General features: G+C 36.0%; 1 protein-coding gene across 1 annotated transcript; it reads left to right on the top strand.

Annotated features, from left to right (window-relative positions):
• Positions 1 to 2,063: 2,063 nt before the first annotated feature.
• On the top strand, positions 2,064 to 8,983 carry GMNC (geminin coiled-coil domain containing). The gene is made up of 6 exons (XM_011383346.1): positions 2,064 to 2,124; positions 3,726 to 3,766; positions 3,863 to 4,037; positions 5,730 to 5,818; positions 6,749 to 6,865; positions 8,363 to 8,983. Exons 1-6 carry the CDS (start codon positions 2,064 to 2,066, stop codon positions 8,981 to 8,983), a joined length of 1,104 nt encoding a protein of 367 aa, XP_011381648.1.
• Positions 8,984 to 12,278: the final 3,295 nt, after the last annotated feature.

Here is a 12,278-nt window from a genome sequence, read left to right on the forward strand (position 1 = left end):
CTGAATAAACTGTATTGGAATGGGGGGAAAAGAACTTTATCATGTCTGGCGCCTTCCTTTTCTTCCTCTTCCCTTCCTTTCTTAATTTTGGACACAGAGCACTTAATGAACATATGCTGTATGTTAGTCATCGTTAAGTGCTACAGATGATAAGTACAATGCAAGGCGGAATAAACAGAGGTCAAAACTGATACCAGAAAAGGATAAAAATGGAAAAGGCTACAAAGCATAAAGGAAAAACACCACAGCCATCAAATGCAAAACCTTCATGAAGACTGTTTGGGAAATTAAAACCATCATCCAAATTTTGTAATGTTGATTTTTGTTTTTATATATAAAAAACTGTATTTCATAATTATCTTTAAAAAAAGAAGAAAAAAAACTAGTTTACAGAAAGAACTATGTAAGCCAGAATCAGCTCTCTCAATTCCTACACCATGCCTATATTAGTTTGGTAGGACTTTTATAACAAGAACCACAGACTGGGTGGCTTAAACAATAGAAATTTATTTTCTCACAGTTCTGGAGGCTGGAAGTCCAAGATCAAGATGTCAGCAGCTTTCAGTTTCTACTAAGGCCTCTCTCCTTGGCTTGGAAATGACTGCCTTCGTGCTATGTTTTCACATGGCCTTTTCTTTGCGCATATCATCCCTATTGTTTCTCTTCTTATAAGGACACCAGTCTTGTTAGATTAGAGTACCACCCTTTAACCTCTTAATCTTGATTATCTCTTTAGAGGCCCTGTTTCCAAATATAGTTGCACTGAGGGTTAGAAATCCAACATATAAATTTTTGAGGAACACAATTCAATCCATAAAAACACCCATTACATAAATGGCTATAACTTGCAATAAAAGTCGGAGTCAAAAAAAAAAGTAACTATGGTAGTTAGAAGTGTGGATGCTGGACCCAGAGGTTTAAATGCAGAGTCTGCCAATATCTAATCACGTAAACACTGGTCAAGTTTCTTAGCTTCAGTGCATCATTCGTCAACCTTTAAGACAGAGACAACAGGAGCACCTACCTCCTAGGTTATTGTCAGTTGAAATAAGAGCTGGCTATTAGTGATAGATGAATAGTTTTAAGGATGTAATTATTCCTCTTTCTCCTCAGGATATAACATCACAGGAATCGTGAGAATAAAATACAAGAGAAAAGATGGCAGAAAACAAACACTTTAACTAAGAAGTATTAATTTATTCTATATAATAGTAGTGAAGATAGGACCAACACAGAGACAGGCAGTTTAGATTCTTAAATTTGTAGCCTAATTTGTTCTTTATTGAGCACCCCATTATGTGTCAGAAATTGTTCCAGGCACTTTGTGGAGACAACAGTGAACAAAACAGAAACCGCTATTCTCCTGAAGCTTGCATTCTAGAATGGACATATATCACCTTCGCATTTAACAACCACTTTTGGAGTTGGGAAAATGAGACATGACAAATAAAAAATTAAGAAAAAAGCCAATCAATTCACAATGTCGTACAGCACCGTTGATATTTATCACTAGCCAGAAAATACACAGGAACAATTTTAATTCTGGAACCTGTTGCATAGGCTTCCCCAAGTGCTGCCGGCGATCCCTGAGATGCAGGTTTGGGCAGACCCTACTTCTTGGCATCGGCCAACTAGTCCGCCCCGCCCAGCCTGGCCGCTGCTCCTCGCGCGGGCCGAAACCGGTGTTCGCTCTGTTGGCCCGGACCGCGGGATCACCGGCACCCCTGACTCCCCGCTGATCCGCGGCGAGTCGGCACAGGCGCGGATTTTGAAGCAGTTCTGCGCGCCCGACCCGCAAGTTTTAGGTCCCGACACGGCGGTCGCCTTCAGTGCCAGTGACTTTGGCTTTGGCTGGTGTCTCCAGACCCACGTCACCAGTTTGACAGCCTTGCATCAAATCAGAGGGCGGCACTCACCGGGAGCCCCCAGCGTCACCCGCAGCTCCGGCAGATTAGAACTCGCCTCTCCTAGCTCCTCCCCTCAGTCCCATTTAAAACTCCCATCCGCTTAACCGAAAAATTAAGAGTGGGCTCAGTTTCTGCACCGCCTTCTTTTACTGCAAGATGGTAAGTGAGGAGCTGGCGTTAGCTAGTCCGCTGGCGAAACCTGGGGCTCTGAGAACTAGTAAGTTTTACAGCTAGAATTTCTTCCACTTTGGAAACAAGATTTCTCTACCTGCCAATGACGACAGGTCTTTTCTGTTGCCCATCTCCTTTTCATCTCCTGCATCCTTTCATATCTGTCACTCTGTCTCTGTCTCTGTCTCTGTCTCTGTCTCTGTCTCTCGTCTCTCTGTCTCTCTCTCTGTCTCTCTCTCTCTCTCTCTCTCTCTCCCTCCCTCCCTCCCTCCCTCCCTCTCTCACTTTCTTTCTCCCTTTCTCTCTTCCTTTATCCTCTGTATTATTTCTACTCTCTGTACTTTCTCCCAGCTTTCTCCCCCTGTACACCTGCACTCACTTTTCATTCCACTTCTTCCTCTAGATTATGCACATATTTGCAAACACTTGGACTTCAACTAGTCTAGGGGTATTTGGAGTTTTCTTCTCAGATGTCAATTGCATAATAGTTCAGCTCTAATTCCAGTAAAAACCTCAGGGAAATAGGCTACAAATATCCTTTTAGAATAAAATAGCACTTGATAAACTTGTGGCTAAATTTCTTTGGTCTGCACTGTGCAAGCTGGACCTACTTCAATACAGGACTTATTCAAATCTTAATTTATCGAGAACATTAACAAAGTATGACTTTTTTAATTTGACTTTTTTTTCTCTTCTTATTTGTCTTTTCTCTGTTTCATGTTATGCTCCACCCCCCACCCCGAAAGTCTTCAAGTCAACAAAAGACTTGTAGTGGTCAAAATGTTTGTCCAAAGTTGGGCTCTGCTGAAATGAATGGCTTTTACCTGATTAAACATTGACAAATAATTAAGAATGGGCTGTTGTACAAATTAACCTAGGAAGACTGCTGCATACTTGCCCCTGCCTGGACATTTGGAAAGACAGTGTGTTTGAGGTTTGAGGAGTCAGGGATGGGTGGGTGTTTTCTGGCTTAGAACACAGTGGAGACTACTTGCCAGGCAGTTAAGAGTGGCAAGATAACATTGGAAGGGTATTGAGATCTAGTAATGGAAAGGCCTAAAGCTTGCTGTCTCTGCTGACCAACTTATTTCAGCTTTGATTATATGTTTACTTGGAGTGACTTTATGCTCTCATAGTTAGAGTTAGGAGTTAGGAGTAATATTTATTAGTGATCTCTGGAATATATCTATATATCTATCTCGAACCATTTAAATCACCACAGGATTCATCCAGCAGCATTTAAAGCCAGAGAAAGAAGAAAGAGACAAATGAGGCAAATTTATAATTCAGAAAGTAAGAAACTAAAATAACAAGGTTAAATTATATGTTATGTTCTGTTTATTTCAGCTCTGGCATTCTAGAATCCTTATCTTTCAAAGCTATTGGAAATATAATTAAGATATTTACTAGAAAGTCAAATAGTTCTTATGTCTTTAAATCATTAAGTAGAATTTCATTTACTTAGATCCTGGGTAGCCTCTTAGATGACTCATACATGGCAATAGAAAATAGCCCTGGATATTTACAAATCTGGTCCATTTGACACTAGCCTGTTCTTTACTGAAAGGGCCTAAGGAAAGTGCTAGGTAAACCAAGGAAGTGATTCCTTTCTAGTAATTATATTTTGACAATTCAAAATTAATCTAGGATCTATACTTAGCACCTTCACTGATTTTGATGCACTGCATGTAATTTCTGCATCTTTCTCTTACTCTTTCCTCCCTCCAAATTCCCTTCACCCCATCTCCTGGGAACCTCCCTATCTCTCATACTGAATTTCACAGAACACCGTTCTGCCTTGCCAAGACCAGTACTTTGTAGGAGGCCAGAGCTGTAATTGCCCGTATTCCACTACAACGTCAGAATCTAGTGTTGACGTTTCCACGGAGACTTGGGTCTCTTTCTGGGCTACAGGTCTCCTGGACAACAAAGAGCCCCAACAAGCACCACAGGCACAGGGTAAGTTCATCTCTTCTGCTTTCCTGGTAGATCTAAAGCCCTTTTCCAACACCCATCATTGCAAAGCATCATGGGCTGAAACTCTAGAAGAGGACATGATATGGAAAGTTTAAGAAAGCCCAAAGACTCCTGCATTTTACAACCTAAATAACCTGTTCTTTTATACTTGCCAAATAGTGAAAATGGGGTTCTTCCTTTTGCCTACTGCACAATATGTATTTCTCCCTATACTTTACAATTCTTGAAGATTTCCAACTCACTGAGGAAGCTGGGTCTGGGTCAAAGTTTTATAAACAATACTAGTGGGATGCTTTTGGAGTCAAGATGCCAGTTGAAGCATTTCTTTTAGAATTCAGGAAAGTTTCCCTGGGAATGAGAGAAAAGCAAGGAAACATACTAACTTAATCTTTCATTTCATAGAGGAAATTCTATGAACGATGTCCTGTAAGTGGAAAAAAATGATTCCCTTTTTTTTTTTTGGCCTAAAGAAGACTTCCACTTTGGAAGGAAGTATAGTAGAACATTGAATGGAAAATTGCAGACTAATATTTACCTGGGGCTATAAACAATATTTATAAATATTTTAAAAAATTCTATATTAACACTCAAGTTTCTGGGAAAACTCTCAGATGCTTTAAAATTAAATATCTACACCGTTGGCTCTGCCACATGATTATTTTTAGAATCTGAGAAAAGACACAAAAAGCTCCAAACTATTGAAAAAACATGTATATATCAGGAAGTTTTTCAATTCTAGCTTTCTATTACAAGAGACAGAGAAACAGAATGCCCAAGAATATGAAACCAGTGTATAAAATTTTATTCTTGTCTGCTTACTCATCATTCTACTTTATAAAAAAAAATTTCAGTAATATTTAAGTTTAAATAGAGGAAGGCAAGAGTCAGAACTGTACTAGGTGAGGAAAAGAAATTAAAAGTAAACTAATTAGCATGTCTAAGCATAGTTTGTTTTTTTTGGGGGGGGGAGGAGTAGGTATAGCTTACTGTTGAATATGAAAAAAAAAAAACTCGTTAGAAAAATCATAAAAAACACACAGAGAATGACATTTGAAATACATGTGTTTGAATTACAGTTTTAAGATTTTCATCAAGGTCTTCAGAGAAGCAAGTTCCAAATTATTTTAAAGTAGAAAGTGCCACCACATGGAATTCTGAATGAACGCTCTCCGTCATATTTACCTGACAGGCAGATATGCAGAAATTTTCATCTGGGGAAAATGGTAGCATCAAATATAGAATTTTATTCTAGAGTCAAATACTGTATTATCAAGCACTAAAGCTTAGAAAATAAGATAGAAACTTGGAAAACATGGTGGAATTGCAATGTTATGCCTACTGGAGAATCAATAAATATTTAAATGAATTAATAATGCAGATGAAACCGTCTTTATCAATTTAGCCAGCAGGAATACATGTGTTAGGAAGGACTGTGACTTCTTAGCTCCTTAAAATTCACCTCTGTAGTCACTTTGGAATAATCTATAAATATTTGTCTTTCATGGCATGCATGACCCTTCTGAAAGCTTTAAATACTTTGTTTTCCTGTGTGGAGGCAATAGTTATTTATAGAAAGGCAATCAAACCTATTAAATTTGCTGAAATTCTTTGGTGAATTCTTTATTACGCAAAAACTGGGTTTTTCTCAGTTACCCATTTGATGTTTTCACGTAGAATCATCTAGTGACTCGAATTTCCCCTTTCCTAACTCTTGTTCGTGGGAAGAGGCTCAACTTTCCTCTCAGCTCTACAGGAACAAGCAGGTATGTACAGATTATCAAAACATTACGACCAGCCATTTTCCATGTAGTCCATTCTTCATGTTGTCCCCTAATGTCACACTACTTCTTTTTCCTTGTTAAATTTATATATTGACTTTCAGTTTAGAACCAAAGTGGATATATGTCCACAGAGTGATCAAATTTAGGTGAAAATGTCATAGAAAAAAGAAACTAAAACCAAACCAAAACAAAAAAACCACCACCAACAATCAAAATCCTCTAGAAAGACATGAAGTCAAGCCCCGGCTTTGCACACATTTTTGTTGTGTGGTCTCTTAAATCTTTTTCTTTATCTGTGAAATCAGAATATTTGTGCTGCCTTTCTCAAAGAGCTGTTGGAAAGACTAAGTGATATAATGAGTGTGATAATATTTTTAAACCATAAACATACTTTATCACTTGGAGAAGGGATAATGATTATAAAAGTTTTTACAAAGATTGCTTCATATCCCATGTTTTTTTTTTGTTGTTATTCCTGAAAGAATAGTTTAATTTAGTGAGCTGCCTCAACCTGAGGCTGAGGGAAGCCAATCCACACTTTTTTTTCTCCTTTTTTGTAATGTGTAAGGAAGGAGTCCAACAAAACCTTTCTAAACACCTTTTTCTATATTTAAACAGTTGCACACAGTTCATTTTCCTACATACCTTCCCTTGTGGTTACAATTTAAAAGCCATATAATCTCTTCAAACACTTTGCAATGAATAAAAAACTCCAGAGCACAAAACTGAACAATCAGGTGGTAGGTGGGTGTAGACTGAATTTAAGTCTCTGAGGACGAGGGCTCCCTGAGGTTGAGTTCTTAAAACAAACAATAATAATCAGATTTAAATAGGTTAAGGATCAGTGACATTATTATAAGTTTACAAAGTCAATATAGTGGAGCAGCCTTCACCATTGTCTACTTTTTGCAGCTCCAAGATACTCTGGTGCAGAAGGAGGAAGAACTTGCTAGGTTACATGAAGAGAATAATCACCTCAGACAATACCTGAGTTCTGCTTTGGTTAAATGTCTTGAAGAAAAGACCAAGGTATGCAACTATCCCCTTTATAAGGACAGATTAGTGATTTGAGAAGGGAGACCATTTGGGTAAAGCTTCTTAGTTAAATGTAGGAAGTGTACTAAACAATGTGATTTCAAATGCATTTATAGGATGGATGGATTTTTCTGAACAAAATATAGCACTTTTGCAAGAATTTTTATGTATCATTCCTTGGAAGTATCTAGATTGCAGATTTTAGTCATATATTACAAAAGGAGTTGCTTAAGAATAAAACACCAGTCAAGAGAATTGCTGAGACAACAGAAGTTAATCAAAAGACAGAGTAGGATGGAACTTCTACCTAGTTAGATTCCATTGGAGAGGAATCACATCTGAGAGATAGTTCTTTTAATTATCTGTTTGACTTTTGGTAAATCATCATCACTTAGAGTCTCAGTTACTTTCATCTGTAAATGGATGGGCTAAAAGATCTTTTAAGAATCTTTCCAGCTCTAAAATGTTATGAATATTACTGTAGCCCAGGTCTCTTGACTAACAATTATATATCGCTAATTACACTATTTTTTAAGGAACGTTTTTTGTTACTGTTTTAAAATGAACTATTCCTAACTCAAGGGTAAATAGCCTGTCCATAGTCCTGTTTTGTTCTTCTTCATTTCTTTGGGTTTTGTACTTTTTGTTATTTGCCCCTCTTGCTTCTATCATCAATCTTTACCTCACATTATTTGATATTACTTAATCTAAATTGATGATATTTCTTACTACTCTTACTAGATATAACAGTTCAGAGAAGAAAGGATATACTATATTTGATTCCTTTACTCTTCAGTTAGCTTTGTTAGAAAAAGGAGCACATCTCACAGTCATTAGCCTGGGCTCTTAAGTCCAGAAAAAGAACAGTTATTAACTTAGTCAGTGATATTTGTTAGGCAGTTTTTCCTCTCTTGTTCTCAATTTTGCAATGTAATATAATACAAATCACATGGGAGCGCTATGAAAAATAATGAAATAAGAGGAAGTGGTGTTACATAGTGTTTCAATCAGTGGTTCTGCCTAGATTAGGATGGTTTAGGTGTAAACCTAGGCTGCATGATCCTTAGCACTTAGCAAGTCACTATGCCTATGCCTCAGTTTCTTCATTAAAAGAGATTTTAATACTTTAATAAAATAAGATCATGCATGTAACCAATTTTTAATACATGATATTTGCTATTATTTTCATTGCAATAATAGTCATTACTTCCCTTAATTGAAGACATAACTCACTCCTTTCAACTTTTAAACGACTTGTAAAAAATATAAATTTGAGTTTATAGGTGATAACTTCTCATCATAGATTTTAATTTAGAAACAGAAGCTAATCCAGTTTTACATGTGTGTGTGAGAAAACAAACATTTAATCAAGTTTTCTAAGGAATTAAGGTAACTAGTAAATGTTTGAAGGAGGTGTAATTAGACAACAGTAAAGAAAATAATCTTGCCTAATTACCTGACTATGTATATTTTCAAATATTACTTCCCCAGAAATTGTTGTCATCGTATGAGTTCTCCAAAGCATATGGAAAATTCAGAAAGAGGAAGAGGAAACCCAAAGAACAAAGATATTTTCCTCCTGAGATCCCCCATCGCAAAAATGCCAAGAGAAACCTCTCTAGTGAATTTACTAACTGTGAAGAACAACCTGGGCCCCCTGTGGATCCCTGGGTCCTTCAAACACTTGGGTTAAAGGACCTCAATACCATTGATGACACTTCATCAGCTAACTACAGTGCCCTCTCCTCTCATCCCAGAAGAATCACCAGCACATTTACCCAGTTTCCAGAGGATATAATTGATTATGAAAATGCCCCCACAGAGGATTTGCCAATGGACTATGGAAGTGACATAACGATCTCGTCTCACAGCACTGCCAGCCACAGGGACAATTTTCACTTCCTTCCTCACTTTTCAAATCCCCCAGGAGAGCTGCAAACTCTTCCTTACTATACTTGTGACGTGTCACCCAATAAGACAGAGATGGCATTTTCCACATCCCTGAGCCCTCATTGTAATGTGAAAACTCATTCCTTCCACCAGGGACAAGCATTTGTTCGTCGAGATGAGGAAGGAGGCTGGAAGTTTACCTGGGTCCCAAAACAGTCTTAGTGACCTCTCTTCTATCAGAAAGACTACTATGAACTCTGTTTACAAAGACCTTTCTTGCACTTGAACCTAACTATGTGGAATACAGAAGCTATTTCCCAGACTGTCTCCTGCCATTTTAAATGTCACTCTCAATTACCCACTTAAATCTGCAGGGAATGGCTTCCAAGAATCCATAATGAAACATGCCTGCTCTTCTTTCAACTAAATTTAACTTGTTTACACACCAACACCTGCTGTCAACTTCCTCCCTTTGCCCTATATTTGAAAAGGTATTTTCCAATTGCCTATATATTCCTTTGAGACCTACATATCCTGTTCCAATTTTAACGAGTCTAACATATTTTCTCCTTTCATCAAGCAGTTTAAATGTTCATAGATTTCACCCTTTCACTGATATTCCTCTCCTGTTCCTCTTCATTTCTGAAAACTGCCTTTAGAATGAGCACCATTATTGCCCCAAGTACCTGTTATTGAGTGTTCAAATAGCTGGAGGTGGGGTAGAAATGTGTCTTTGCCCATCACCATTGTTGAAGACATAATTTAGATATGGGTAATATTATGTGTAGTGCATTTCAGTAAGTTGAGTGTTCATGGTGGAGTTGACAAAGTCTCTTCAAACAGCTGTAACTCTACTGATAAGCAATACCATGGATTAATTAAAAGATTAAAGAGAATTAACATTACTTCAAAATGCCCATGGTATATCAGCTTCTATAGATACCTGGCATTGTCTCTTTAACTAATATGGCTCAAACAAGAACATTTTTGAAAGACTTAGTAACAGAATAAGTTATCTTTCTAACTACCCAGTTGCTGACAATCTTCTATTTCTGAAAATACAATCTAGCCTAGTTCTGCCATTGTCTTACTCATTCATTCATTCATTCATTCATTCATTCATCCATCCATCCATCCATCCATTCATGTATTCATTTTTTCATTCATTGACCCACCTAAAATATTTATAGAACACCTACTATGTATCAGGCACTGTGCTATCAGGTGGTGATAAAATGTGAGCAACTTAGACACTCTGGCCACTCTCATTAGACTTAGATCGACACATCTGTTGTGACCTCATGAAAGCTACTTGCCTAGTGTGAAGATGCAGTTTTCTCAGCTGCAGATTACAAAAGTTGAACTAGATAATCACTAATGTTCTATGAATTGAGGCTAGATTCCATCAGCTTTACTCCAACACTGCCATCCCAGTTCATCTTCTCTTTAATTTTAATAGGCACTGCAGGTATGTTGGGTAAACTTTATATATAAGTAAAAAGAAATGTGAGCCAGTTCTAGAAACCACTGCTCTGATCATAGTATTTTTTTTTTTTTCCGGTATGAGCCCATCTTACAGGTTAATTCATCTGTGTGAGAATAACTTGCATCTAACAAATAGAAACATTAATTTTAAATAAGTGCAAAGATTTAATGCAAATGTTGATGTCAAAGACTTCTTTCTTCCTAAATTAAAAAAAAAATGCATTCTTAGGGCTCATGCTACTTTTTCTTCTATCTTTCTCAAAAAACTGTACAAAACACAGATCTATGCCTGTGTTTTTTGGACTAACCTCAATTCATGATAAAATCCACCATGTTGAACCTCTTTCTCATTTTTTTCTTTTTCACCTCTCAATATGTCACTTTGTACAATCAATGCCTGAGAGCGTGAGTATGCTGTTTAGAATTATTTGTAGTTAAGACATGCCTTTCGTCATTGTTACTATTTGGTTTTTGCTTTATTTTGGTGATCTATTTGCTAAGCAAATAATCTATTTTATAAAGTTTTATTACCACCCAGTTTACTTTAAAATTAATGAATGGAAATCCAAGATATTAACTAATGTTATTCTCCAGAGTATTTTAATGACTTAGGAAGAGATAGAACATATTCGATTTTCTTAAAAAAATAAATGCCTTTCAAATTCTAGTATCTGTGCCATTCATGAGTAAAATTTATCTCATTTTAATATAACACATTTAAGAATTAGAATTGATTGTACTTTAATACGCTAGGAATCAAGAAAGCAACACAACAATTTTGAACGTCTAAATGATCAAGCTGTAAGATAAAATTGACCAGTCAATAGATATTTATTTTGCATTTTTATGTGCCTTACCATGTGTTATGCACCATGAGGAAACACCCAGGCTTAGCATAATGCATTTGGTACATAAATCAAAGTCACATAAAATGTAATAACTTTTAAATGAAACTTGGTCTCAGTCTGGCTTAAAGAAATTACAGCACACTTGTAAATTATGATAACTTGCCCTCACTTATATTATGGATGGTAGCATGGAAGAAAATTACCACATCTTCCTGCAATCATATCAACACATTTTATATTCATTTGAATTATGTATAAAAAATTACTTTGTTAATGTTCGAGAAATTGGAAATGTCTCTCATCTGAGCATGTTTTAATTTTTGTGGTTTTATCATGCTTCTCCAGTAAACTATGGTTAATATTTTACTAATATAAAGTGAAAAATAAAAACTACTTTTGTGATTGTGATGAATATTTTTATATTGTATATAAGATTTTCTAAAAATGGATTTCCTTCTCTTAACCATAATCTTGTTGATTTGCACCTCTTTTGTTTCATGTATATGGCCAGACCTGTATCTTCAGCATTTAGGGTTTAATGTTTTTTTCTTTGTCAGGATACCTTAATGAGGCTTTCAGATGTTAAGTGGCTTAAAGAGTCAAGTGCTTTGTGGGTACAGCACTCTCTTACCTAATCTCCTATGAAAATTATAATCCAGTATCAATTTTTAAAATTTAATGGAATTTCAAGTGTTCTTTGATCACCTGAAAATAAATCATATTTGTATATCACTAATATCTGGACAAAAGGGCAATTGGAAAAACTATAATTTTAAAAAATTGGAAGAAAAAAACTATGTGAATCATTGGAAAGAATTGCTCTATTTGATTATTTTAAGAGAACAGAAATTAAAAAAAAAAAGTATGACAAATGAATTCAACAAACAACTTACATCACAGGTACAGAGGAAAGTGTAGAATAATTTTATCCAGTGATGATTTTTATAAGGTAACCTCTTGCCTATAAATTCAAGATACACAATTTTACATTTGTTTCAATTTTACCAAAAGCTTCACATAAGGTAACTATTAAATATATCACTTTTTCTCTATTTTTCATGAAACCAAATAAAATTGGTTTACAAGCTACAGATTTATGTTATGAGTATATTTCTTAACATTTATCTTATTTTATCTATATTTTTGTTATATTAACATAACCAGACATCCAGTTATAATTTTTA

Source organism: Pteropus vampyrus, unplaced genomic scaffold (genome assembly GCF_000151845.1).
Source record: "Pteropus vampyrus isolate Shadow unplaced genomic scaffold, Pvam_2.0 Scaffold14, whole genome shotgun sequence".
NCBI lineage: Eukaryota > Metazoa > Chordata > Mammalia > Chiroptera > Pteropodidae > Pteropus > Pteropus vampyrus.